The sequence below is a fragment of the Malus domestica genome, chromosome 03, assembly GCF_042453785.1.
Source record: "Malus domestica chromosome 03, GDT2T_hap1".
Taxonomy (NCBI): Eukaryota; Viridiplantae; Streptophyta; class Magnoliopsida; order Rosales; family Rosaceae; genus Malus; species Malus domestica.
In genome coordinates, this window is record NC_091663.1 from 6,618,815 (window position 1) to 6,646,655 (window position 27,841).

Here is a 27,841-nt window from a genome sequence, read left to right on the forward strand (position 1 = left end):
TTTACTTTTTATTTTGTTAGAGAATAAAATAATCACACTAAATTATCTAAACTACATGGAAGGGTAATTGAACTTTTGTGAACATTGGACTCTAGTCTACTTGGCTAAATCCAGGCATGCGTATTGTGGTAAAACCTTAATTAGGAAGATAATAGGAAAATTATGAAGTTATCGGTGGTGCGGTGGGATTCAATTTCATAGTGTATCAATTTATCAACCTTTATTTTTACTTGCTCTATCTAGTTTTTGCAAGCTTAGTTTAATAAATAACATTAAAACTGCCACTTCGTACTATGATTTAGTGGTAATTGCTTTTTACCTGTAAGTTCGACTTCTGTAAATAGAGAGTTCAATACCACTTATTATACTTAGCTTAATGCATTCTCTCACCCCTTACGAACATGACTTCTTTCATGTTCTTTGAGCCTGAATACCAACATCTTCGTTATCGTTAATTGTTCAAGATATGTTTGTTCATTGTACCGTGTCGGCTCATCATTGTGAATTTTAAATTTGAGGTTTCTGCAATGACATTCAGCAGCATTGCAGGAAGCAACAATATGTCTCTATATGCATTTGATCGTAAGACACGTACACATTTGAATCGAGGATATTGAAAACGATGGTTTTTTTTATACAGATCGAAAATGGAGTCTATTTATAAGACAATAGGTTTCTTTGGCACATGAAAAGTTTAAAGGTGATTTCAATAAGTTCTCTTGATTTATTGTAGATCACTTGAATCATGTTGGAAGACGAAGCATCAGGTGAACCAAATAAATACATTTACCATCGTAAATGTGGAATTTTGAAAAGGAAGTCGTTTAGGTAGAAATTGCAAACCCCAACGATGACTTGAAGACTATTCAATGCTCTAACAGCATCTCCAATAGGAGAAATTCTTCAGCACACTGAATTCGTCTTGGTACACAAGTGTCACGTCCCGATACACTAATTATCTCTCTAATAAAGTAGGATCTACAATACAATATAAGTACAGAGCTGAACATTATCACAAGGTTCACCTAGATACAACCGATTTTTATCATAATAGTTCGGCAGCCTTTTACCAAACCATACAAATTTGACAGAAACAAACCGAAACTGGCTAAAGCTAACCAGGTCCAAACACCATTCGCTACCAGATCTCAAATTTTTCACTTTATATCAAACCCAAAAGTTACCATGTAAATAAAATTTAATCTCACAGATAGGAATACTGTGGAGTTCTTATGCAGTAACAACAAAAGCAGCTCTTCTTTGTGTGACCAATCCTTCCTTATTGTTCTTGCTTTGGCTCCCTAAACTTTCTAATGAAGGTATTGGTAAGGGCAGAATCACCAATAAACGAGGCCACCAAAAGAAGCAACGCCTGCAAAAAGTAACAAACTCTGAAGTTAAAAGAAATTTAAACAGATAACTAATGTTACATGTCCACAAAATGGGATTCCTTCAACTTTGAAGGTGGACGTATGGATTGGCTCAATTAAGTATTCGATTACATGTTTGGGATTATGGTATCATTTTCCAACAATTGACTACCCTTGTTGGTTACAGCAATCAATAACATAACATTGTGGACTGTTGCAAATCAACAACCGTAACAAGGGAAGTCTACTGACAGATTATGTTGAGAATCAATGTCAAGCCCAAAACCATAAGTAATCCACAACCCAATCTAAAGTCCAAGTCCATATCTAGTTTGATGATGTAAGTGCTTACAATTGCAAAGTTAGACAAAGTTAGGTTGTGTGTGAAAACAAATAATTAGGTGCAATTAATGTGTTTTGTGTGGTAGTAAATAATCTTAGTTTAATTAAGTAGCTTTCTTTTGGTTTGCTATAAATACCCAAGTCCCCAAGCCTTGTAATTCATCCAAGGAAAAACAAAGCCTAGAGCTAAATAAGAAAAGCTTTGCTAATTAGTTTGTTTTGTGAGCTTTCTTTAAGAGTGTGCTCTATTTTTCTTCTTCTTGGGATCATTAGAGTTGTTGATGCACAAAATCAGCGAAGACTTTGGTACAACAGAAAGTGTCAGGTTTTGTGACCTTCGCTTGGTTGCTTCGGTCACTAGTGAGGATAAGTACGTAAATGAATAGAGACAGAGAAGCAAACACAGGATGTACGTGGTTCACCCAGATTGGCTACGTCCACGGAGTAGAGGAGTTCTTATTAGTAATGAAGGGCTTACACAAGTACAAAGGATCAAGCTCTCAATTTAGTGAGTTCTTGTGAATGATTTAACACAAATGGCATTAGGCCATATTGTGGGGGAATGACCCCTATTTATAGAAAAACTTGTAGCTTTGTCACATTGACATGTGTCATGTTATGATTGGTTCTTGATGTCGACACGTGCTGCGCTCTGATTGGCTTCTAATCTTGACACGTGTCGAGTAGTGATTGGCCTCCTGGTCGGAGGGGAACTCTTCTGGGTCCTTGACAGTATAGCGTTGGCCGGTGCTCGGTAGTTTCGGGATTGGTCAAGTATGGTACAAACAAGAGTTATCTTGGATACTCTTCTTATTCAACAATTGGTAACAGAGCCAAGTCGGTCAGGGATCGTTCTTGGTAGAGCATTGGTTGTAAAGTCTCTTGAAATTCCGAGTATGCTCTGTGGTTGCAGTTTTTGACTGATCTTCCACATCAGAAAAGATTTCTTGAGATTATTGCTGGGGTTATCACAAACCTTGAGAGGGAGCTTCTTTGTGTCGAGAGTAGTGTATTACTTTGCACGGTAGTCACTCAAGCTTGTTCGGTGTAGTCAAAATCTTGCTGATACGATGGGTGATCTTCAAGTTGTTGGAGGAATCAAGAAGCTCAACAACCAAAACTATAACACGTGGGCAACGTGTATAGAGTCTTACCTTCAAGGTCAAGACTTGTGGGAGGTTGTCGGTGGTAGTGAAGTTACACAACCGGCAGCGGAAGATGCTAACGGCGTCTTGCGGAAGTGGAAAATTAAAGCATGCAAATCAATGTTTGCCTTAAAGACCACAATAGAAGAAGAAATGTTGGAGCACATTCGGGATGCTAAAACGCCAAAGGAAGCATGGGACACTTTTGTTACACTCTTTTCGAAGAGGAACGATACAAAATTGCAACTTCTCGAGAATGAGCTGCTATCGATGGTACAACGCGACATGACGATTGCCCAGTACTTTCACAAGGTGAAGTCGATATGCCGCGAAATTTCAGAATTAGATCCAACAGCTCCTATTGGGGAAACCAGGATGAAGAGAATAATTATCCATGGTTTAAGACCCGAATATCGAGGGTTCATTGCCGCTATACAAGGATGGCCGACACAACCATCGCTTGTTGAGTTTGAAAATTTGCTTGCAGGTCAAGAAGCTATGGCCAAGCAAATGGGAGGAGTCTCACTGAAGAGTGAAGAGGAAGCGCTCTACACCAACAAAAGCAAAGGCACCTTCAAGCGGTACACTGGTAGTGAATCTAAAAAGGATGGAGAAAAGGTGCAAAGTCACCAAGGAAATGGAGGCTCTCATTCTGGGGGAGCTTGGAAGAATCGCAGTAATAGTAGAAAGTTCAATGGCGAGTGTTACAACTGTGGGAAGATGGGCCACATGGCAAAAGATTGTTGGGCCAAGAAAAAATCTGCTGAAAGTAATGCTGCTACTTCCAGTTCTAAGGAGAATAGCGAAGATGGTTGGGATGCTGAAGCACTATTCGCTACGGAGGAAGAAGAATTAGCTCTCACGGTAACAACACCAGAACGAATTGACTACAATAATGATCCAACAAGTGGAAGATGTTACACTTCACGAGATGTGGTGTTTGATGAAGCTTCCTCTCGGTGGTCCTCAGAGAAGGAGGTGCTACCAGACTCCAGAGAATTTGGAGAACAGCTGCAACAGAAGATGGGGGAGCATACTATCCAACTCCAACCAAGTTCAGATGAATCAGGAGATCCAAACGGCGATGATGTCGAACAAAGAGTGACTCAGAATCCTTGGCAAGTTGGCATGTATCAACAACCAGACGAAGAAGGTGGGCCTAGTGAACCGGAAGAATCAACTCCACAATCTCAACTCTGAAGGTCAACAAGAACACGAAGGCCAAATCCTAAATATGCCAATGCAGCTATAATTGAAGAAGCAACTGCAACAGAACCTGAGACGTTCGAAGAAGCATCGCAGAGTTCTGAGTGGATGACAGCTATGAAAGAAGAGCTTGATGCACTTGAGCAAAATCAAACTTGGGATCTAGTGCCAAAGCCAAGAGATGTGAAACCCATATCCTGTAAGTGGGTTTACAAGATAAAGCGCCGTCCAGATGGGTCAATCGAGAGGTACAAGGCACGATTGGTAGCTCGTGGTTTCTCTTAACAGTATGGACTAGACTATGATGAAACGTTTAGTCCAGTGGCGAAACTTACAATAGTACGAGTCTTACTTGCACTTGCAGCCAACAAAGACTGGAATATGTGGCAGATGGATGTGAAGAATGCTTTTCTTCATGGAGAGTTGGATCGGGAGATCTACATGATGCAACCAATGGGCTTTAAAAGCGAAGCTCATCCTGAGTACGTGTGCAAGTTAAGGAAAGCACTCTACGGATTGAAACAAGCACCCAGAGCGTGGTATGGTAAGATTGCTGAATTTCTAACACAAAGTGGTTATTCAGTAACACCTGCAGATTCCAGCTTGTTTGTCAAAGCCAATGAAGGAAAGCTAGCTATTGTGCTAGTGTATGTGGATGACTTAGTCATAACCGGTGATGATGAGGCAGAAATTCTTCGGACGAAGGAGAATTTATCAGTCTGTTTCCAGATGAAGGAACTTGGACAACTCAAGCACTTCCTTGGTCTAGAGATTGATCGCACACAAGAAGGAATATTTCTCTGTCAGCAAAAATATTCCAAAGATTTATTGAAGAAGTTTGGAATGCTCGAATGCAAGCCGACTTCGACACTGATGGAACCAAATGCCAAAATGTGTGCACATGAAGGAAAAGATTTGGAAGATGCAACTATGTATCGACAATTGGTAGGTAGTCTGATCTACTTAACCTTGACTCGACCTGACATTTCTTATGCAGTTGGTGTGATGAGTCGGTACATGCAAAATCCAAAGAAGCCTCATTTGGAAGCAGTTCGACGAATACTGAGATATGTGAAGAGTACAATTGACTATGGTCTTTTGTACAAGAAAGGTGAAGACTGCAAGTTAGTTGGTTACTGTGATGCTGACTATGCGGGAGATCATGACACCAGGAGATCAACAACTGGGTATGTGTTTAAGCTTGGTTCTGGAACCATCTCTTGGTGTAGCAAGAGACAGCCGACGGTATCTTTGTCAACTACAGAAGCAGAGTATAGAGCAGCAGCAATGGCAGCTCAAGAGAATGCATGGCTAGTACAGTTGATGAATGATCTACATCAACCAGTAGATTATTCAGTACCATTGTACTGTGATAACCAATCGGCAATTCGCTTGGCAGAAAATCCAGTCTTTCATGCAAGAACTAAGCATGTGGAGGTACACTACCATTTCATTAGAGAGAAGGTCTTGCAAGAAGATATTGAGATGAGACAAATCAATACAGATGATCAAATTGCAGACTTGTTCACAAAAGGTTTGAGTACTGGCAAGTTTGAAAAGTTTCGTCGTCAACTCAGCATGGAGAAAAGAATGAGAGCTGACATTGAGGGGGAGTGTTGAGAATCAATGTCAAGCCCAAAACCATAAGTAATCCACAACCCAATCTAAAGTCCAAGTCCATATCTAGTTTGATGATGTAAGTGCTTACAATTGCAAAGTTAGGCAAAGTTAGGTTGTGTGTGAAAACAAATAATTAGGTGCAATTAATGTGTTTTGTGTGGTAGTAAATAATCTTAGTTTAATTAAGTAGCTTTCTTTTGGTTTGCTATAAATACCCAAGTCCCCAAGCCTTGTAATTCATCCAAGGAAAAACAAAGCCTAGAGCTAAATAAGAAAAGCTTTGCTAATTAGTTTGTTTTGTGAGCTTTCTTTAAGAGTGTGCTCTATTTTTCTTCTTCTTGGGATCATTAGAGTTATCTTGGATACTCTTCTTATTCAACAGATTAGAGATGTTGGATAAGATAGCGAATCAGTCAAGGTGATATGTGTTGCCGATGATTCATAAGGAAATCTCAAAAGGACATGAAATCTGGTAACAAAGATCACATAAACGAATAAAGCATAGCATTAGTGGATGAACATCAAACATTATAAATGACAACTCACCTCCCTCTTGCCCACATGCACAATATGGTCCTCGATGTCGGTGAAGGGTACCTTCAATTCTTGAAGAACAGACATTTCAAGGATTAGAGATAACGGTCTTACAACTAGATTGTCAGTCACTGTGAAGGTAGCAGGTCCTTTCAGAAATCCTTGAGCACTTTTATCACTATCTTCATGAGATTTGGGATCCACAACATTAAGTTTAACTGACTCCGCTGAACTATTATCAGGAATACAGGACTTATCAATCATTAAATTAGGGTAGACATAATAAAACGAGGTCTCCTCGATTCCTAACAGAGGGCTCTCGTTTCGAAAACGAGGTGGAAGCTTTGGATTGACCAACAATTCCTTGTGGAAATTTGACTTCAAGTATTGCTCATCAAGATCTTCGACACTCTTGTACAACTGATCGAGACAGCCTTTCCATGAAACATTCCGCATCTTTTCTAATATAAACCCAAGTGGGAGAGTCAAGAAACTGCAGAGTAGATTAACAAAATCCTCTTGTGCCTCTGCATAACAAACAATCTTCTTAGACTTGCTAACTACAAGCTTAAGAGAAATGTTTTTCTCTTCCTCATTGATTGTGTCACCATCCATTTGAGAATCAATTGATATTCCTTGACAGGAATGTACATCTCCCAAACTTGGTATTGGTTCGTTTTTCAGAAGAATTTCAGTCAACGGTGTCCTTGATACAAACGAATGCATAAGCAAATTCAAAGCCTGGAAAAAAAGACATCAAGCTAGTTAGAAACCACTTCTATTGTTGTTGATGAAAAAAAAAATTGAAGGCACCCCCCACAAGAAAGAAATACCTCCTGAACTCCCATATTGAAAGTCGACTCCTCTGTAGTTTTAGAATCCGTGACCCCTAGCCTCGAAAGCAAACAAATGCTTGTTGCACTTACTGGGGAAATGACCTGTAAATCATCGGTAATTATCAGCCTGGGTCGCCCTTTCACAAATACGCCTCCAACTTTAGTATTATCCACTGGAATCTCCCGAGAAAAGGAACAACCACAGGAAGGACAGATGGCACTTTTATAATAGCTAAAAAAGCGTCTTTGACAGCACTTAAAGTACCGTGTTGGCCAATCTTTGTCAATTTTCAACTTGAGGTTCTTGCATTGAAGATATGCAGAATTGCAGGGAAATAACAACATAACTTTACAAACATTTGATCGGAAGTTATGCACATCAAATTTCATAATACTCTGATACAAATTTCTCATACAACCTATTTCCACTGGTACTGAACACTCAGCAAGCGTGACAATTCTTCCCATGGGCATTGTCAAGAAACTGAAGAGAACATCAATAAAATCACCGTCGGACTCTACGAAGATAACTTTGTTGCTTCCCCTGTCCACCAAGGCCTTCAAGGTAATAACATTTTCGAGATCCTCATTCAACCCAGCCTTTTTTTCAGCCATGATTGAAAGAAAGTATAAAGTCGGATTGCTATCCTGTTGTTGAACAAATTCAGTAAGCAATTGTCACAAATATTTGTTGTAGGATATTGACAACCGAAATAAAGCCTGTGTAGTCCGTGCCGATGTTAAGTTGTTTCCCTCCTCAAACATGAAAGAAGCTTCAAAATACAAATCAACTACTGGGAAAGAGATAAAATCTTGAGGAAAAAATAGCTTAAGCTATAGGAAACAGATTATCTAAAACCGGCAGACCCTATTTTTATTTGAAAATCTTCTAGCAGATAACAAATATGATACTAAAAGATTGAAAAAAATAACCATCTTATTGAATTCTCTGGAAAAAAAAAAAAACGTAAAAAAAAATCATAAATCTTTCTCAGAAAATTTCCAATAATCTTTTTTAGAATTGTGACTGTTTGATAACCAAGTTATCTTTGGTTTTTGGTTTCAGTTAGTGATAGAGGGGATATATTTCGGGAGAGTTGAAACAAAAATCATTTCATTTTCACTTTGAAGATTTTGTTTTCATTTTTTTCTTCCTTATTTCTTCCCCTCTCTCGTCACTTTCCCTGTATACTTTCTTCGTGTCTCAAGCACAAAAATGAAAATCAGGACCTAAAAACCAAACCAAAAGGCCCGCAATATGACGTTGTTATTTTCTTTTTTCATTTTATGTAATATGAAATTTGAAGTGTCAACCTTTCTGATAAAGGGAACCATTTTGCGTAGAAAAGCTTGGATTGATCACAAGAAATTATATAAGTACTACTAATATAGGATCCAACATGTTTAAAAATAAATAAGACAACAAATAAGAGGTTCTTAATTACCTTAGTTCAGAAACTCCTTCAACCTTCCAACATGCAAAATCTGAATATGTTACCCACAAACATTAATGAGAATCCTAACTCAACATCTCACGTAAACTTAACCGTACCAGAAAAAAAAAACATGAAACTTGAAGAACAAACCTTCCTGGGTTGAATTGGCGAGCCGAAGTAATGGATGAAATATACGAAAGCACACAAGGAAGATCATCGACTTTGGAGAGAAAATATAGTGATAAAAAGTAAAGTGAGAGGAAGAAGTAAAGTGATTGCTTTGTTTCACAACATTATCTTTTTTATTTTGGAAATTTTAACAAAAAGCTCTCAGTACTCTTTAACGAAAAATCACATTTTTACACTAAAAGTCAATCATAGTACTATTCACTCTACCATTTATTTTGTCTTTATTGTTAAAACTCAAAATTTTCAAGCCTTTTTAATTAGTTTTCTTTTTTTTTTTGGCTAGACACAACATTATCTTTTCATAGCAGGAATGGTGCAGTAGATTTGACATCATTGGTTAATTAAAAAAACAATGCTAAATAGACTCTTTTAAATTGGAATTCTCCATCCTATAAAAAAAATTGGGATTCTTTATAAACTCTTTATTAGTTTACAGCTTAATGTCAATTATCATGCCAAGTTTATAAAAAATTGTAAATAAAATATGAGATGACATATAATTTATAAATAATCTCATTTTGAAAAAATCTTATTAACTTTTCATAAGGAGATGTTACCTAAAAGTAATAAAATTTTATATTTAAAATTTCAAAGCGTTTGGAATCCAATTCACTAGTCTTCCTAGTTAAGGATTGAGATTGATAGTTTTAATGTTTTACATTAGATTTTTGTTGACGACGAGTTTGATTTTTAATATGTGCCATATCACTTGTATTAAAAAGAGTAGTTATCTTCACATATTCATTTTTACTTTGTACATTTTTGTTAGTTTTTATCTATTAAAATTATTTAATTTATTTGATCCAACAATTGAAAATTAAGAGGAGTGTGTGAGAAGTAAAAATGGGTATGTGGATTGCACCACACAGAAAAAATATATTGACATTGCATGACAAGTGCCCTTTTTGGAAAGCTAAAGCTAAAATTAGACTTGGTAATCGTGTCATATTTGTTGTGTTCGTGTCGTTTTCGTGACATATACGATATCTTCATGGAACGTGTTGTGTCAAATCCGTTAAAATGAACTGATAATATGATATGAACCAAACTCAACCGGTTAAAATTAACGAGTAATATCACCCTATCCGTTCCCATTAAGAAAATATATTTGACTTCCATTAATAATCGAATGAAAAACGTCATACTAAATTAGTATCTACACAACACATTGACATATTGTTTAATTAAAAAAAAATGTCAATGAGACTTTTAAAGTGAGACTCTTTGTAGATTATTTGCCATCTTCAATTTATGTGTTAATATTATAAAATATAAGATAGCAGACTGTTCATAGACTCCCACTTTTGATATATTCTCCTTAGCTTTTGACAAGGAGATGTTACCTAAGAGTGAAAGTAAGAAAATTTTATATTTAAAATTTCAAAGCGTTGGCATCCCACTCACAAATTTCTTCCTAGTTAAGGATTGAGATTGATACTTTTAGGGGGATGTTTTAAGTTAGATTTTTGTTAACCTCGAGTTTGATTGTTTATTATGTGGCATAGCAATCGTATTAAAAAAAGTAGGGCTATTTAAACACTTCTTTTTATGTCTTATACACTATTATTAATTTTTATTCGTTGATTTTTTCAATTCATTTAATTCAAGTACTAAAAATTAAGAAAATATATTTTGGCATTGAATGACTAGTGCCCTGCCCATTTTGAAAAGCTATAGCTAAAGTGGTGGCCCATAACATGCACCTCTAGACTCATGGTTTTTTTTTCTTTAAAATGGTGGCCCATAACATGCACAAAAATGTTTGATCTTTAATTTTATGTTTTTTCCCTTTCTGAAATGTATATTCTTGTACTGTTGATCTGTTTGGACTGATTCAGTCTGAGTACTCTGCTTGATTATGATTTAATTTAGTCCAAGAAAATTACACATATTATTATAGCGTTTACACAAAACGCTATGATGATGATGTACTCGTGCTATTAAAGTTGTTCTTGCCATTACTCTAGCAGAAAATAACCCAAAAAACAGAAACAAGGGAAATTAAAAGAAAAACCCAAAACCAAAGAACAAAGTCCAAAGTTTAAATTTAATAACAAATGCATCCTCGATCCCCGACGATGGTAAGGGATGGATGCTTAATTATAGCAGAGTCGCCATGAAAGAAACTGTTGAATAAGTGGCCAAGTGGCCAAATGGACAACAAAACAAAACAACTTTCGGCTAATAAACAAACCAAAAGGAAAAAAAAAAGGTGAAAGACAAAATGATGAGGGAACATATGATTATGTTTGTTGAAAAGAAAAATTGAAGGTCATGATGATGTTTTTGAATTTTTTATTTGGTGCTTTTGTATTGATGAAGTGAGCATACGGAAGTGAGAAATAGAGAGGAAGTGTGCACCATTTTTTCTGTTTTAGTAGCCCATCTTTGAGAGAGCAAAGAGAGCTGCAGAGAGCAGAAAACAGAGAGCAGAAAAGAAGAAGAAGGGCTCTTCTCTTTGGTTAGTAATCACCCACCAAGGTAGTTGTTGTTGTAATAGCTTTGAGCTTTGTATAGAGAAGAAATTAATCACTATATTTCTCTTTATTTGTTTCTTTGGTGTGTGAAAACTATTGGTTATATTGGGTTATTTGGGTTGTGAGATTGCCAACACTTTGTAAACTCCCATTTGGTTGATAGTGGATTATTGGGTGAGCTCCTACTGCTCCGATGACGTACTCCAGTTACACTGATTGTTGAGGAACCTCGTTAAATCTTGGTGTTCTTTTATATTCTTATTCTTGCATTTCATTTGATAAATTTCATGTGAATTAGCTTGAGTTGGTTCCATTTGGTTTGGTGCTATCCTAGCACAACAAGAAGCTACCTAAAAGTGGAAGTTTCAACCTTCATATAAGTTTTTCAAGCAACCAATTCCCAGTGGAAAAGAATAACGATTGGAAAGCCTGATAATTGTTCCCACTGGAATTGTCAAGAAACTGAAGAGAACATCAATTATCACAAACGAACAAGTTTTTCAAAAAACACAATGTAAAAATAATATCATCCATATAAGAACCAGGTCAGTGAGCAATTGTCACAAATATATTATCTCAAACCGGCAAACCCTATTTTTATTTGAAAAATCTTGCGAATAGATTGGAGAGAGTTAAGTGTTAAAAAGTAAACGGACCTGGTTTCTCTGTCATTCTAGTTTTCATACACTCTCATTCATTTCCATTTGTGAGGTCACGATTAAGCCACGTCAACATTTTATATCACTATTACCTTTTGTCTTATTATCTCTATAAAGAAAATTAATATAAAATGTTGACGTGGCTTAACTGTGATCGCACAAAATAGGAGGGGATGAGAATGTATGGGAAGTGAGAGGGTAGAGAAGTCGGGTCCAAAGTAAAGTGATCGCTTTGTTTCACGACATTTTCTTTCCACTGTTCAGTTTGACATTATTGTTTAATTAAAAAAAGTAAAGTTAGGGAGGCGTCACCATTTTTACTTTCCACAAGAATAGATGTTACTTGAAAGCTAAGAATTTTTTTTATTATGCCGGAAATATGGTTTAGTATACCAAGTGTTATAGTTAAAAAATTTTATTTAAAACTACAATCACTTGTTATGATATTTTGTGTACTAAATCGTGTTTTCAATACACTAAAAAAATCTCTCCTAAAGTGGAAGTAACAATTTTATATCTAAATTTAAAAGATTTGGAATCCAGTTCACTAATTTCTTCCTAGTTAAGGAATGAGATTGATACCTTTGGGCGTGATGTTTTAGGTGACAAAGCACTCATGTTAATAAAAAGGATATATTACACAAAACTACCTCAATTATAAGTCGAACCACAATCACATACCTCATGTTTTAAACATCACAATGTTATACCTCAACTTTTGAATTCATTGCAATGTTAGATCTCTGTTAAGTTTTCTGTCAATTTAACTGTTATACCTCAACTTTTGAATTCGTTGCAATGTTATACCTCAACTTTTGAATTCGTTGCAATGTCCGAATTAAGAGTTTTTTTTTTTTTTTAAGAATTTTAACGAAAAACACTGGAGTGTTTATTTTAACGAAAAATCACATTTTTACACTAAAAAGCCAATCATGTACTATTTATTTTATCCTTTATTTTGTCTGTATCGTTAAAATTCAAAGTTTTCAAGTTTTTTTCATTAGATTTTTTTAATATTATATTAGATTTTTTAATTAAGTTTAATTGTTAAATAATTTTTTATTAATTAATTTTTTATTCCAATTGGCAAAGGAGTGGGTTCTGCTCTTGTCACGTCATCATTTAATAGGCAAATTGACAAAAAAGTTAACGAAACTCTGATATTGCAATGAATTCATAAGTTGAGGTATTGAAATGTTTAAAATATAAGGTATGAGATTGTGATTCGATCTATAGTTGAAATAGTTTTAGTCTAGAAATATTTATTGACATTGAATGACTGGCACTCTTTTTGAAAAGCTAAAGCTAAAACGGTGGCCAAAATGGTGACCCGAACTAGGCACAAAAGGTTTGATCTTTAATTTCTTGTTTTTTTCACTTTCTTATTTGCCCTTGTACTGTTGATCTGTTTGTACTGATTCAGTCCGAGTATTCCGCTTGATATGCTAATATATATTCATCTAATTTAGTCTGAAAAACTTACACGTAACGTTATATCATTATATCATCGACACAGAATATCATAATAACAGTGTATCCATGCTATTAAATTTAAGGGTTAAGATCTGAGAGTTGAGGGAAGGGAAATAAGCACAATAGGTGGGGTGTTTGTGTGTGTGGTGGCGGTGGTAGGACTCCTACCGTAGGAGTCAGAGAAGGAGATGGGGTGGGTGTAAAAGAAAGTGGTGGAGGAAGATGGAAAAAATGAAGTCCTTAATCTCTATTTTGTTCAATGCCATGCGAGGTATACGAATTGTCAGGGATGATGAAATGAGATCATATTTTGTAGATCACATTTAAATTATTTCTTTAATAAAAATAGGATCCACAAGTACAGACCTGAACAATATCACAAAGTTCGCCTAGATACAACCGATCTTCATCACAATACAAACCAAACCCTACATATTCGACAGAAACTAACCGAAACTGGCCTAAAGCCAACCAGGTCCAAACTCCCTTCGCAACTAGATCTCACATTTTTCACTTTATCTCAAACCCAAATGTTACCATGTAAATAAAAATTAGTCTCAGACAAACAGGAAATACTGTGGATTCCTGTGCAGTAACAACAAAAGCAAGCTCTTCTTTGTGTAACCAATCCCTCCTCATTGTTCTTGCTTTGGCTCCCTAAGCTCTGAAATGAAGGTATTGGTAAGAGCAGAATCACCGATAAATGAGGCCGCCAAAAGAAGCAACGCCTGCAAAAAGAGTAACAAACTCTAACGTTAAAAGAATTTAAACAGATGACTAATCTTACATGTCCACAAAATGGGATGTCTTCAAATTCAAGGCTTCAACTTTGTAGGTCAACGTATGGATTGACTCAATTAAGTATTTGATTACTTGTTTGGGATTGCGGTATTAGAGATGTTGGATAAGAGGACGAATCAGTCGAGGTGATTTGTGTTGCCGATGATTCATAAGGAAATCCCGAGGGACATGAAATCTGGTAACAGAGATTCCACATAAACTAATAAAGCAACACATAAGTGGCTGAACATCAACTGCCTGCGCTAGCTAGTTTGCCCGTCTCGAGTCAAATCTACGATTTTTCAATAGGGATCATTTCACCAACCTGATATTCTGTTGACATTTTCTAAATTGAATGTAAGCTCTCGATTTTATGATAAACCAATGGCCTAAATTGTTAAAAGAACTTGCAAATCTGAAACCAACGGATTCTTTCAGTAAGGTTAATCAAACATTATAAATGACAACTCACTCACCTCCCTCTTGCCCACATGCACGGTATGATCCTCGATGTCAGTGAAAGGTAATTCTTGAAGAACAGAGATTTTAAGGATTGGAGATATCACTCGTACAACTAGAATGCCAGTCACTCTGAAGATAGCAGGTCCTCTAAGAAATCCTTCCACAGGATCTGAATGTTTACGAGCAAGCTCGATAACTGTTCCCATGGGGATTGTCAAGTAACTGAAGATAGTATCAACCAAATCATTACCAGACTCCACGAAAATAATCTTGTTGCTTCCCTGGTCCACCAAGGCCTTCACGCAAATAGTAGGATTAGAAGCCATTGATTCTAAGGATAAGACCTACAACGAACGTTGGCTAAACGAAAATGGAGTCTATTATAAAGCAATAGGTTTCTTTGGCAGGTGAAAAGCATAAAGGTGAATTCAATAAGTTCTCTTGATTTATTGTAGATCATTTGAATCATGTTGGAAGACGAAGCATCAGGTGAACCAAATAAATACATTTACCATTGTAAATGTGGAATTTTGAAAAGGAAGTCGTTTAGGTCGAAATTGCAAACCTCAACGATGACTTGAAGACTTTTCAAAGCTTCTTTAGCACACTGAGAACACGTCTTGATACACAAGTGTCAACGTTTCGATACACTAATTATCTCTCTAATAAAAGTAGGATCTACAATACAAGGCCTCGTTTGGCACGCCGTATAGAGCATCGGATAGGATAAATAATACGGGAGCAGTTGTTTGGTGCACTATCGTACTAAATAAGCACCCGCTTAATTATCAGGTCTATCAAATTTTATACGGTTGACACCGTACTATTAAAACACCACAAAAGCTCGGGATAATTAGTCGGGGCGATATCCCTTCCATCTTCACGACCACCACACCAAACCGACTGCGTCCGTGCTGTAGATGTCCTGCTCCTGAACTTCTTCAAGCATCGGATCCACATGCTGGTAGTCTAGATCCAGATATGTATCCATTTCTACGACCTGAGTTCAGATCCGGATTCTCCATAGCCTTTAGGTTCGAGAGCAGCCTCACCATCCTCCCTGCTCACCTCGGTCTCTCGATCCTGGAGCTTGCTCGCAGACCTCGCAGGGGCTAGACGCAGGGTGATGAGAGTCGCAGTTGACGCAGAGGAAGACGGAGTCGAAGCGACAAAATAGAGTTGTCGTCGCCGGGGAAGAAGAATAAGGGAGAGAAAGGGAGGGAGTTTGGGGGTGCCGCGGAGAGAAGCGGGGAAGAATTATTTGGGATGCTTTTGCAGTCGGGGAAGAAGAAGGAAGAGAGAGGGAGGGAGTTTGATGGGTGCGGAAAGATCTGCGAAAAAAAAAAAGATGATTTCACTTTTTTTTTAAGTTTTATTCCTCTTATCCGCTATAATACCAATTTTAAGTTTTATTCATCTTATCCGGTATAATACCAAACACAGTATAAATAATACGGTCATTAATCCGATACTGCACCAAACGCTCGACTAATTTAGTCAGTACTATCCGGTGGCTATTTATCCTATCCGACAGAAATAGTCAGTACAGTACGAGCTGCCAAACGAGGCCAGTACAGAGTTGAACAATATCACAAGGTTTGCCTAGATACAACCGATCTTTATCATAATAGTTCGGCAGCCTTTTACCAAACCAAACCATACAAATTCGACAGAAACAAACCGAAACTGGCTAAAGCCAACCAGGTCCAAGCACCCTTCGCAACCAGATCTCAAATTTTTCATTTTATCTCAAACCCAAATGTTACCATGTAAATAAAATTTAATCTCACAGATAGGAATATTGTGGAGTTCTTATGCAGTAACAACAAAAGCAAGCTCTTCTTTGTGTGACCAATCCTTCCTTATTGTTCTTGCTTTGGCTCCCTAAGCTTTCCAATGAAGGTATTGGTAAGAGCAGAATCACCAATAAACGAGGCCACCAAAAGAAGCAACGCCTGCAAAAAGTAACAAACTCTGAAGTTAAAAGAAATTTAAACAGATAACTAATGTTACATGTCCACAAAATGGGATTCCTTCAACTTTGAAGGTGGACGTACGGATTGGCTCAATTAAGTGTTCGATTACATGTTTGGGATTATGGTATCATTTTCCAACAATTGACTACCCTTGTTGTTTAGAGCAATCAATAACATAACATTGTGGACTGATGCAAATCAACAACCATAACAAGGGAACTCCACTGACAGATTAGAGATGTTGGATAAGATCACTTATCAGTCAAGGTGATATGTGTTGCCGATGATTCATAAGGAAATCCCAGAGGGACATGAAATATGGTAACAAAAATTCCACATAAACTAATGAAGCATAACATTAGTGGATGAACATCAAACTTTATAAATGACAACTCACCTCCCTCTTGCCCATATGCACGATATGGTCCTCGATGTCGGTGAAAGGTACCTTCAATTCTTGAAGAACAGACATTTCAAGGATTAGAGATAACGGTCTTACAACTAGATTGTCAGTCACTGTGAAGGTATCAGGTCCTTTCAGAAAACCTTGAGCACTTTTATTGCTATCTTCATGAGATTTGGGATAAAAAACATTAAGTTTAACTCACTCCGCTGAAGTATTATCAGGAATACAGGACTTATCAGTAGTTAACTTCTCGTTGAGATAATAAAATGAGGTTTCCTCGATTCCTAACAGAGGGTTCTCGTATCGAAAACCAGGTGCAAGCTTTGGATTGACCAACAATTCCTTGTGGAAATTTGACTTCAAGTATTGCTCCTCAAGATCTTCGACACTCTTGTACAACTGATCGAGACAGCCTTTCCATGAAACATTCCGCATCTTTTCTAATATATACCCAAGTGGGAGAGTCGAGAAACTGCAGAGTAGATTGACAAAATCCTCTTGTGCCTCTGCATAACAAACAATCTTCTTAGACTTGCTAACTACAAGCTTAAGAGAAATGTTTTTCTCTTCCTCATTGATTGTGTCACCATGCATTTGAGAATCAATCGATATTCCTTGACTGGAATGTACATCTCCCAAACTTGGTTTTGGTTCGTTTTTCAGAAGAATTTCAGTCAATGGTGTCTTTGATACAAACGAATGCATAAGCAAATTCAAAGCCTGGAAAAAGAGACATCAAGCTAGTTAGAAACCACTTCTGTTGTTGTTGATCGAAAAAAAAATAAAAAAATTGAAGGCACACCCCACAAGAGGAATACCTCCTGAATTCCCATATTGAAAGTCAACTCCTCCGTAGTTTTAGAATCTGTGACCCCTAGCTTCGAAAACAAACAAATGCTTGTTGCACGTACTGGGGAAATGACCTGTAAATCATCGGTAATTATCAGCCTGGGTCGCTCTTTTACAAAGACGCCTCCAACTTGAGTATTATCCACTGGAATCTTCCAACCAAAAGTAGAAGCACAGGAAGGACAGATGACACTTTGATAATAGCTTAAAAAGCATCCTTCATAGCACCAAAAGTACTGTGTTGGCCTATCATTGTCAATTTTCAACTTGAGGTTCTGGCATTGAAGATCAGCAGAATTGTAGGGAAGTAACAACATATCTCTACATTCATTTGACCGGAAGTTACGCACATCATATTTCTCAATACTCTGATACAAATTTCTCATACAACCTATTTCCACTGGTACTGAATCTTCAGCAAGCCTGACAATTCTTCCCATGGGCATTGTCAAGAAACTGAAGAGAACATCAATAAAATCACCGTCGGACTCGACGAAGATAACCTTGTTGCTTCCCTTGTCCACCAAGGCCTTCAAGGTAATAACATTTTCGAGATCCTCATTCAACACAGGCTTTTTTTCCGCCATGATTGAAAGAAAGTATAAAGTCGGATTGCTATCCTGTTGTTGAACAAATTCAGTAAGCAATTGTCACAAATATTTGTTGTAGGATAATGACAACCGAAATAAAGCCTGTCTAGTCCGTGCCGATGTTAAGTCGTTTCCCTCCTTAAACATGAAAGAAGCTTCAAAATACAAACCAACTTCAGGGAAAGAGATAAAATCTTGCGAATAGCTTAAGCTATAGGAAACACATTATCTAAAATCGGCAAACCCTATTTTTATCTGAAAAATCTTGCGAATGGTTTGGAGAGAAAGTTAAGTGCTAAAATGTAAAGTGATCGCTTTGTTTCACAACATTTTCTTTCCACTATTGAGTTTGACATTATTGTGTAATTAAAAAAAAAGAAAGTACAGTTAGGGTGGCCTCACCGTTATTGCTTTCCACAAGAATAGATGTTACTTGAAAGTAGAGAAATTTTGTAGTATGCCGGAAATACAACTTAGTACACTAAGTGTCATAGTTAAAAAAAATTTGTTTAGGGCTCCAACCACTTGTTCTGATATTTTGTGTATTAAATCGTGTTTTCAATACACTAAAAAATCTCTCCCAAGCGGAAGTAATACAATTTTATATCTAAATGTCAAAACGTTGGAATCCAGCTCACCAATCTCTTCTTAGTTAAGGAATGAGATTGATACTTTTAGGCGGGATGTTTTAGGTGACAAAGCACTCGTGTTAATAAAAATATACATTGAATGACTGGTGCCCTTTTTGAAAAGCTAAAGCTAAAATGGTGGCCAAAATGGTGACCCGTAACAGGCAAAAAATGGTTTGATCTTTTAATTTCATGTTTTTTTTCTTATTTGCCCTTGTACAGCTGATCTGTTTGTAGTGATTCAGTCTGAGTACTCTGCTTAATATGTTCATATATATATTCATCTAATTTAGTCTGAAAAACTTACCCGTAACGTTATATCATGATATCATTGACACATAACGTCATAATAACGGTGTATCCGTACTATTAAATTTAGGGGTTGAGATCTGAGGGATGAGGGAAGGGAAATAAGGACAATAGGTGGGGGTGTGTGTGGGTGTGGTGGATGCAAGGGGACCATATTTTGTAGATCACATTTAAATTATTTTTCTAATTAAAATAGGATCCACAAGTACAGAGCTAAACATTATCACAAAGTACTGCTAGCTACAACCGATCTTCAACACAATACTTCGGCAGGCTTTTACCAAACCACACCACATATATTCGACAGAAACTAACCGAAACTGGCCTAAAGCCAACCAGGTCCAAACGCCCTTTGCAACTAGATCTCATATTTTTCACTTTATCTCAAACCCAAATGTTACCATGTAAATTAAAATTAGTCTCAGACAAACAGGAATACTGTGGATTCCTATGCAGTAACAACAAAAGCAAGCTCTTCTTTGTGTAACCAATCCCTCTTTATTGTTCTTGCTTTGGCTCCCTAAGCTCTGAAATGAAGGTATTGGTAAGAGCAGAATCACTGATAAATGAGGCCGCCAAAAGAAGCAACGCCTGCAAAAAGAGTAACAAACTCTAACGTTAAAAGAATTTAAACAGATGACTAATCTTACATGTCCACAAAATGGGATGTCTTCAACTTCCAAGGCTTCAACTTTCAAGGTCAACGTATGGATTGACTCAATTAAGTATTTGATTACTTGTTTGGGATTACGGTATTAGAGATGTTGGATAAGAGGATGAATCAGTCGGGGTGATTTGTGTTGCCGATGATTCATAAGGAAATCCGGAGCGACATGAAATCTGGTAACAGAGATTCCACATAAACTAGTAAAGCATCACATAAGTGGCTGAACATCAACTGCCTGTACTAGCTAGTTTACCTGTCTTGAGTCAAATCTACGATTTTCTGTTGACATTTTCTAAATTGAATGTAAGCTCTCGATTTTATGATGAACCAATGGCCTAAATTGTTAAAAGAACTTGCTAATCTGAAACCAACGGATTCTTTCGGTAAGGTTAATCAAACATTATAATGAGAACTCACCTCTCTCTTGCCCACATGCACGGTATGATCCTCGATGTCAATGAAAGGTACCTTTAATTCTTGAAGAACAGAGATTTCAAGGATTGGAGATATCGGTCTTACAACTAGATTGTCAGTCACTGTGAAGATAGCAGGTCCTCTCAGAAATCCTTGAGCACTTCTATCTTTATCTTCATGAGATTTGGGATCAACAACATCAAGTTTAACTGACTCCACTAAACTATTATCAGGAATACAGGATGTATCAGTAGTTAACTTCTTGTCAACATAATAAAAGGACGTCTCCTCGATTCCTAGCAGAGTTTTCTCGTATCGATAACCAGGTGCAAGCTTTGGATTGACCAACAATTCCTTGTGGTAATTTGACATCAAGTATTGCTCATCAAGATCTTCGACACTCTTGTACAACTGATCAAGACAGCCTTTCCATGAAACATTTCGCATCTTTTTTAATATAAGCCCAAGTGGGAGAGTCAAGAAACTGCAGAGTAGATTAACAAAATCCTCTTGTGCTTCTGCATAACAAACAATCTTTCTAGACTTGCTAACTACAATCTTAAGAGAAATGCTTTTCTCTTCCTCATTGATTGTGTCGCTATGCATTTGAGAATCAATCGATGTTCCTTGACTGGAATGTACATCTCCCAAATTCGGTATTGGTTTGTTCTTCAGAAGAGTTTCAGTCAAAGGTGTCTTTGATACAAACGAATGCATAAGCAAATCCAAAACCTGGAAAATATAAATCAAGTTAGAAACCACTTCTATTGTTGTTGATGAAAAAAATATTAATTGGTGGAACAGGAAAGAATTACCTCCGGAACTCCCATATTGAAAGTCGACTCCTCTGTAGTTTTAGAATCCGTGACCCCTAGCTTCGAAAACGAACAAATGCTTGCTGCACTTACTGGGGATATGACCTGTAAATCATCAGTAACTATCAGCCTGGATGGCCCTTTCACAAAGACTCCTCCAGCTTGAGTATTATCCACCGGAAGATGTATCTCCCTAGTCAAGGGACAAGTACAGAAAGGACAGGGGATATCTCCATAATAGCTTAAGAAGCATTTGTCATAGCACAAAAAGTACCGTGTCGGCCTACCATTGTCAATTTTCAACTTGAGGTTCTTGCAGTGACAATCAGCAGCATTGCAGGGAAGTAACAACATATCTCTACACGCATTTGACCGGAAGTCATGCACATCAAATTTCTCAATACTCTGATACAAATTTCTCATACAACCTATTTCCACCGGTACTGAAGATGTACAGGCAAGCCTGGCAATCCTTCCCATTGGCATAGTCAAGAAACTGAAGAGAACATCAATAAAATCACTGTTGGACTCAACAAAGATAACTTTGTTGCTTCCCGTGTCCATCAAGGCCTTCAAGCTTACATTTTTGCGATTCTTTGATCGCTTTTTTTCAGCCATGATTGAAAGAAAGTATAAAGTTGGCTTGATATCCTGTTGTTGAACAAATTCAGTAAGCAATTGTCACAAATATTTGTTGTAGGATAATGATAACCGAAATAAAGCCTGTGTAGTCTGTGCTGATGTTAAGTTGTTTCCCTCCTTAAACATGAGAGAAGCTTCAAAATACAAAACAACTACTAGGAAAGAGAGAAAATCTTGCATCAAAAAGAAACTTAAAAAAAAAAAATCATAAATTTTTCTATATTATTTGCAGTTATCTTTTTTGGAGTTGTGCCCGTTTGATAATCATTTCACCTGGAAAGTTGGAGTGAAAATCATTTCATTTTCACCTTCAAGATTTCTTTTTCATTTTTTTCTTCCCATCTCTCAGTCATATACTTTCCTCGTGTCTCATGCACAAAAACGAAAATCAAAATCTAACACCAACCCAAACGGCCCGCAATCACGTTGTTATTTTCTTTTTTTTTTCATTCTATGTAATATGAAATTTGAAGTGTCAACTTTCCTAATAAAGTGAACCATTTTGTGCTTGATTACCAAGAAACATATGATCCAACAAGTTAAAAAGTAAATAAGACAACAAATAAGAGGTTTTTAATTACCTTAATTAGATGCAAAAACTCCTTCAACCTTCCAACATGCAAAATCTGAATATTTACCAAGAAACATAATCAGAATCTCCTCATCATCTCAAGTACACTTGACCGTACCAGAAAAAAAAAATGAAGTTTGAAGATCAAACCTGTCTGGGTAGAACTAGCGAGCCAAAGTAAATGGATGAAATCAAAAAATACACACAAGGAAGATCATCGGGTTTGGTGGAGAGAAAGTAAAGGGAGGCAGATTCTCTGCCCTCCTGTTATGTTACGGTGCCGTTCCCATTCCTTCCTATTTGTGCAATCACGGTTAAGCCACGTCAACATTTTATATTCTTATTGTCTTTTGTCTTATTATTTTTATAAAAAAATCAATATAAAATGTTGACGTGGCTTAATCGTGACCGCATAAATAAGAGGGAATGAAAATGACACCATAACTGGAGGGCATCTGCCTCCAAAGTAAAGTGAGTGTGGCCCCACCATTTTCGAAGAAAGTAATGCCCTTAATGAAGGAATATGATCGTCTTCGGATCCTCTTTGTGGGGATCCGGGATCAATCAATCGTGTCTATTCATCGTAAATCGTGCAGTTAAAAATTATTTAAAATTTAAAATTAAAATTAAATATAAATAGTTTCTAATGAAAACTGACCTCAAGATGTACGATGAACGGACACGATTGATTGATCCTTGGATCCCCACAAAAAAAAATCTGGAGAGGATCCTTGTCCCTTAATGAAAAGCTAAAGCTAAAATGGTGACCCATAACATGAACAGATTTTTTAGCATGCCTAAAACACAAAGCGAAATACTACATGCTTTTATATATAGGAAAACTAATGAAAATTACTTGAAAATTTTGAGTTTTAATTAAAATGACAAAAAGGTTTTGTAAGTAAATAGTATTAAGAATGGCTTTTTAGAGTAAAAATGTATTTCTCGTTAAAAATGAACAGTACCAGAAGTGTTTTGTTAAAACTCCATTTATATATTGAAGGAATTTTTTTTTGGAGTGCCTCTCTAATTGTACAACGAAATGCGGTCTTCCACTCTATATTCTAAGCCCACTGAAAAATCTTTTCATAACATGCACCTCTAGACTCATAATCTTCTTCTGCTTGTGTATTACTTCAAGTTGAACCTGATTTCTTTTTCAGCAGTTTTACACAAAATGGTTTGAACTTTAATTCCAGAATTTTATTTTCTTTCTGAAATGTATATTTGTCCTTGTACTGTTGATCTGTTTGGACTAATCCTGTCCGAGTACTGCTTGATATGTTAATATATATTCATCTAACATACTTAAGAAACTTGCACATAACATTATATCATTAACACAGAAAGTCATGGTATCGATGTATCCGTGCTATTAAAGTTGTTCTTGCAATTACCCCAACAGATAATAACCCAAACAACAGAAACAAGGGAAATAAAAAGAAAAGAACCAGAACCAAGGAACAAAGTCCGAAGTTTAAATTTAACAACAAATGCATCCTCGATCCCTAACGAAGGTAAGGGATGGATGCTTAATTATAGCAGAGTCGCAAACGAAAGAAGCCACTATAGAAAGCCTGCAATAGGTTGGAATGCTTGTGTTTGACAACTTCATATGAGCAAGTATTCTTAATACTACGCACCAATTAACATATTGGCTTTGGTTCAAGTTTGTAGCAAGTCTAGCGACAGAAGCATCGCATCATCATATTAGTAAACCGAGCAATTCGATTGATACAACCCGCACCATGGTGCGTAGGCTCGTAATTATTTGAAATGTATTTGTGGCCTTATCTGTTTACTACCATGTGTTATCCAGTTAGTGTTTGAAATTGGAATTGGCTCATCCGTTCAAGTTGCAGATTGCCGGTTCTTAATGACATTCTTTCGTTGATGGCTAAGGAATACACGGGTGAGAGCAGAATCAGATCGAAAAGATGTCACCAAAAGACGTAAGGCCTGCAGCAAGTAACAATACAGGAGACAACAACAGTTAAAACGACGAGACATACAAACTGAAGCTTTCATAAAAACAAGCATGGAAGATGCAAAAAAAAAAAAAAAAAAAAAAAAAAAAAGCATGGAAGATGCAAGAGCAGTTAAATGGAAGTGTAACCAAATATTGAGGACTCAAGGTCACCTCCTCCCTGCCAACCTTCAAATTTTGCACCTTCATTTCGTTCAAAACAGAAATTCCAAAGAGAGGAGATATAGGCCTTACGATAAGACCATCAGTTATGTTGAACATCATCGGTCCATTTAAAGATCCTTGAGCACTTAAATCACCTTGAGATTCTTGCAATGAGACTCAGCCCCATTGCGGGGATGTAGCAACATCTCTCTACATGCTTCGGTTTGAAAGTGACGAGCATCAGCATTCTCAACGCTTTCATACAAATTGCTCCCTTTGGAATTGTCAAGAAACTAAAGGGAAAGGCATGAAATGACAAAGGCAAACACTTGAGATCATTAACTTGAAATTACCAACAATCTTAAAGGACAAGAACTAGTGTACCTGCAGCCTCGGAAATTTTTTTGGGTATGACCTTAACACCGAAACTGCTACCTGGATTAAATACTAATTTCCTAAGTATAAAATTACTGTTCACCTCATGTTATAACACGTGGAATAAATACCAACTGACGGTATTAAAATGAAACTTGTATGTTCGAACTTGCACACACACACGCAAACACCAATCTCAAGTCTGCATAATCATGAAAACATTACAGTCCTATTTTGAAACAAAATCATTGTATCCTCTTCATCAAATGTAATCAAGCTCTGGTTATTCTTGATATGGCTCGCTAATGAAGGCATTCGTTAATGCAGAGTCAGAAGCAAAAGAAGCAACCAAAAGACTCAGAGCCTGCAAACAAATAAGGAATGTTTAAGGAGTCTTTAGCAAACTTTTTAATTAGTTTCCGAAATTCGTTATAACTTTGATTAGAATAAATCAACTGTCTTTGCCAAATGGCCTAGAGTGCTTAAAAGATCATGCTAATTAAAACCCAGAATTCTGTTGGTAGAGGTAATTGAAAAATATAACTGATAACTCACCAACTTCTTGCCCATAAGCATAACTCTTTCTTCAATGTCAGTGAAAGGTACATTCAATTCGTCAAGAACAGACAGCTCAAAGATTGTAGATATCGGTCTTATGACCAGATTGTCAGTTACTGTGAAAATCGCCGGTCCTTTTAAAAATCCTCGAGCACTGGAGTTGTGATCTGTGGGTTCGATTTTAAATGACTCCGATGACCTATTAGAATGGATAAGGGAACTATCCGTAGTTAGCCCACTGCCGAGATAATAATATGCGGCTTCCTCAATTCCTAAAAGACTGTTGTAGCAAAAACCAGGAACAAGCTTCGGATTGAGTAGCATTTCCTTGTGATGATTTGACTTCAAGTATTGCGCATTGAGATCTTGGACACTCCAGTACAACTGATCAATGCATCCCTTCAGAGACCCATCCTGTATCTGCTTTGTTACAAACCCAAGTGGCAGAGTTAGAAAACTGAAGAGTAAATTAACAAAATCCTCCCCGGCTTCTGCGTAGCAAACAATGTTCTTAGATATGCTAATTATAAGCTTAATAGAAATGTTGTCTTCTTCCATCAGCACCATCTCTCCTCCTGTTTGCGGATCAATGTGTACAGCTTGATAATTGTTGTCATGGTTCAGTTCGGCCACGGGTTTATGCTTCAGTAGAGTTTCGGTCAATGGTGTCTTTGATACTAAGGAGCTTATAAGCAAATTCATAACCTGGGAAAAAATTCACGTCAGAAATTGCGGATTGCAATTTTAACGAAAAGCTAATTAAGGTACGCATGAATCAACAACTGAGTACCTCATCAACTCCAATATTAAAATGCAACTCCTCCGTAGTATTCCTATTGGTGACTTCAAGCTTGGTAAATAAAGAAACGATTGATGTGCAAAAAGGGGAGATCAGTTGTAAATCATCGGTAATTAGAAGCCTGACTCGCTCTTTTACAAAGGCGCTTGCAACATCCACCGAAAATGAAATCTCCCGATGCATGGTATCCATGCACCCTACACACAAGAGACCTGGGTAGTAACTAAAGAACTTACTTGTGGCTGTGGCCAGGCAATAACGAGAGCATACAAAGTACTGTGTTGGCTTGGCATTGTGATCAATTTGCAATACAAGGTTCTTGCAATGAGATTCAGCCGCGTTGCGGGGAAGTAACAACATTTCTCTACATGCATCTGACCGCAACTCACGCGCGTCAATTTCCTCCACACTGGAATACAAATTGTTAATGCAGCCGATTTCCACTGGTACTGAATGCTCACGACCAAGCTTGATTATTGTTCCCAAGGGGATTGTCAAGAAACTTAGGAGAACATCGACAAAAGCATGGTCGGACTCTATGAAGATAACTTTGTTGCTCCGCTTATCCACCAAAGCCTTCAAGTTTATCTTGTTCTCCATAGTCGGACTAGCTATGAATTGTTAAGAAGTTGTCTTTTTTTTATCCCTTCTCTGAAGAATTTCAGTAAGTAAAGTGGCAGAAGCTATTTCCTGCTGAACACGACAGGAGCTAATGAGAAATAAAAATTTGCGGTATTAAGTTTCATAAGTAGGCAGGGTTTACGCGGATAACAAACATGATTCATATCTAAACAACCCGAATGCAGCACTTAATTGTAAATTCCACCTCCTACAACTGATAAGTGATGAACTGGAACGTAGAGCAAAAATAATACGATCTCTAGAAGCAGTTATGACAGAGACCGTACTAAATTCCAGGTTGGTATTAACATAATACGTATCAAGCAGATTGAATCAGTCCGGACAGATCAACATTGCAAGTACAATTAAAGTTAAAAACCTGGAATTCAAATATCAAACCTTTTTGTGTAAAACTGTGAATCTGAAGTAATGGGTGAAGGTAATGAGAAGACAAAAGACTTATAAAACAAGCTCAGCTTAAAGTAATACACAAGCGGAAACACATTATTAGTGTAGAATGCGTAGAGAGACAGTAAAGCGACGATTACTGAAGTTTTGGGGGCAAGAGGTGCATGTTTTGGCCCAGCATTTTAGCCTTTTGCTTTTGAAAAAGAGAATAACTCAAGTGTTAATAGCATCACTAAACTTAATATGAGATTAATTACTTCCAATTCCAGCCAATGAGGTGTTGATAGCATCGCTAAACAAGATATCAAAGGCAAGAACTTGTCTGCTTCGCCCTCACGGAGTTTTATGGTGACACTACTATGTTGTGTTACTAATCAACGTGTTATAACATAAGTGAATTGGTAATAAAATGTGAAATTGTGATTGTACCGGTGAAAAATTACTCAGCATCGTCGTAAACTTTTACCGACTGCGCTTGTGTGGGCCAGAAAGTCTGTGGCTTTTACTGTTAAAAAAGACCCGTCCAGAATAAAACAAGGATTATGCTTACGC

General features: G+C 37.0%; 3 protein-coding genes and 1 pseudogene across 4 annotated transcripts; all 4 read right to left on the reverse strand.

The window, feature by feature from the left end:
* Window positions 1-947: 947 nt before the first annotated feature.
* On the reverse strand, window positions 948-8,760 carry LOC103419190 (uncharacterized). Its single transcript, XM_029099678.2, has 5 exons — window positions 8,640-8,760; window positions 8,499-8,538; window positions 7,051-7,701; window positions 6,230-6,958; window positions 948-1,372 (listed from the first exon to the last, which is right to left on the reverse strand). Exons 3-5 carry the CDS (start codon window positions 7,666-7,668, stop codon window positions 1,280-1,282), a joined length of 1,440 nt encoding a protein of 479 aa, XP_028955511.2. The 5' UTR covers window positions 7,669-7,701; window positions 8,499-8,538; window positions 8,640-8,760; the 3' UTR covers window positions 948-1,279.
* Window positions 8,761-13,702: 4,942 nt separating this feature from the next.
* On the reverse strand, window positions 13,703-18,477 carry LOC103407720 (uncharacterized; annotated as a pseudogene).
* Window positions 18,478-19,443: 966 nt separating this feature from the next.
* LOC103418765 (uncharacterized) lies at window positions 19,444-22,702 on the reverse strand. Its single transcript, XM_008356869.4, has 5 exons — window positions 22,548-22,702; window positions 22,408-22,452; window positions 21,185-21,835; window positions 20,373-21,101; window positions 19,444-19,879 (listed from the first exon to the last, which is right to left on the reverse strand). The coding sequence occupies exons 3-5, from the start codon at window positions 21,800-21,802 to the stop codon at window positions 19,787-19,789; spliced, it is 1,440 nt and encodes a 479-aa protein (XP_008355091.3). The 5' UTR covers window positions 21,803-21,835; window positions 22,408-22,452; window positions 22,548-22,702; the 3' UTR covers window positions 19,444-19,786.
* A 2,288-nt stretch (window positions 22,703-24,990) lies between these two features.
* LOC103407721 (uncharacterized) lies at window positions 24,991-27,395 on the reverse strand. 2 transcript variants are annotated; one of them, XM_070818218.1, is made up of 4 exons: window positions 27,281-27,395; window positions 26,252-26,953; window positions 25,459-26,166; window positions 24,991-25,267 (listed from the first exon to the last, which is right to left on the reverse strand). In XM_070818218.1, exons 2-4 carry the CDS (start codon window positions 26,858-26,860, stop codon window positions 25,187-25,189), a joined length of 1,398 nt encoding a protein of 465 aa, XP_070674319.1. In that variant the 5' UTR covers window positions 26,861-26,953; window positions 27,281-27,395; the 3' UTR covers window positions 24,991-25,186. The 2 variants fall into 2 exon arrangements, with proteins under 2 accessions (XP_070674319.1, XP_008344827.3); XM_008346605.3 differs by lacking the exon at window positions 27,281-27,395 and having other exon boundaries at window positions 26,252-27,001.
* Between the last annotated feature and the right edge of the window lie 446 nt (window positions 27,396-27,841).

Bases quoted from the DNA above. Each gene is read 5' to 3' on its own strand.
- LOC103419190 (XM_029099678.2), bottom strand. From the start codon at position 7,668: ATGGCTGAAAAAAAGGCTGGGTTGAATGAGGATCTCGAAAATGTTATT. The intron at 6,959-7,050 runs GTATTTCTTTCT...CTTTTTTTCCAG, and splicing joins TCAATATGGGAGTTCAGGAG to GCTTTGAATTTGCTTATGCA. The intron at 1,373-6,229 runs GTGAGTTGTCAT...TACTTTTTGCAG, and splicing joins TGCATGTGGGCAAGAGGGAG to GCGTTGCTTCTTTTGGTGGC.
- LOC103418765 (XM_008356869.4), bottom strand. From the start codon at position 21,802: ATGGCTGAAAAAAAGCGATCAAAGAATCGCAAAAATGTAAGCTTGAAG. The intron at 21,102-21,184 runs GTAATTCTTTCC...TATATTTTCCAG, and splicing joins TCAATATGGGAGTTCCGGAG to GTTTTGGATTTGCTTATGCA. The intron at 19,880-20,372 runs GTGAGTTCTCAT...CTCTTTTTGCAG, and splicing joins TGCATGTGGGCAAGAGAGAG to GCGTTGCTTCTTTTGGCGGC.
- LOC103407721 (XM_070818218.1), bottom strand. From the start codon at position 26,860: ATGGAGAACAAGATAAACTTGAAGGCTTTGGTGGATAAGCGGAGCAAC. The intron at 26,167-26,251 runs GTACTCAGTTGT...ATTTTTTCCCAG, and splicing joins TTAATATTGGAGTTGATGAG to GTTATGAATTTGCTTATAAG. The intron at 25,268-25,458 runs GTGAGTTATCAG...ATTTGTTTGCAG, and splicing joins TGCTTATGGGCAAGAAGTTG to GCTCTGAGTCTTTTGGTTGC.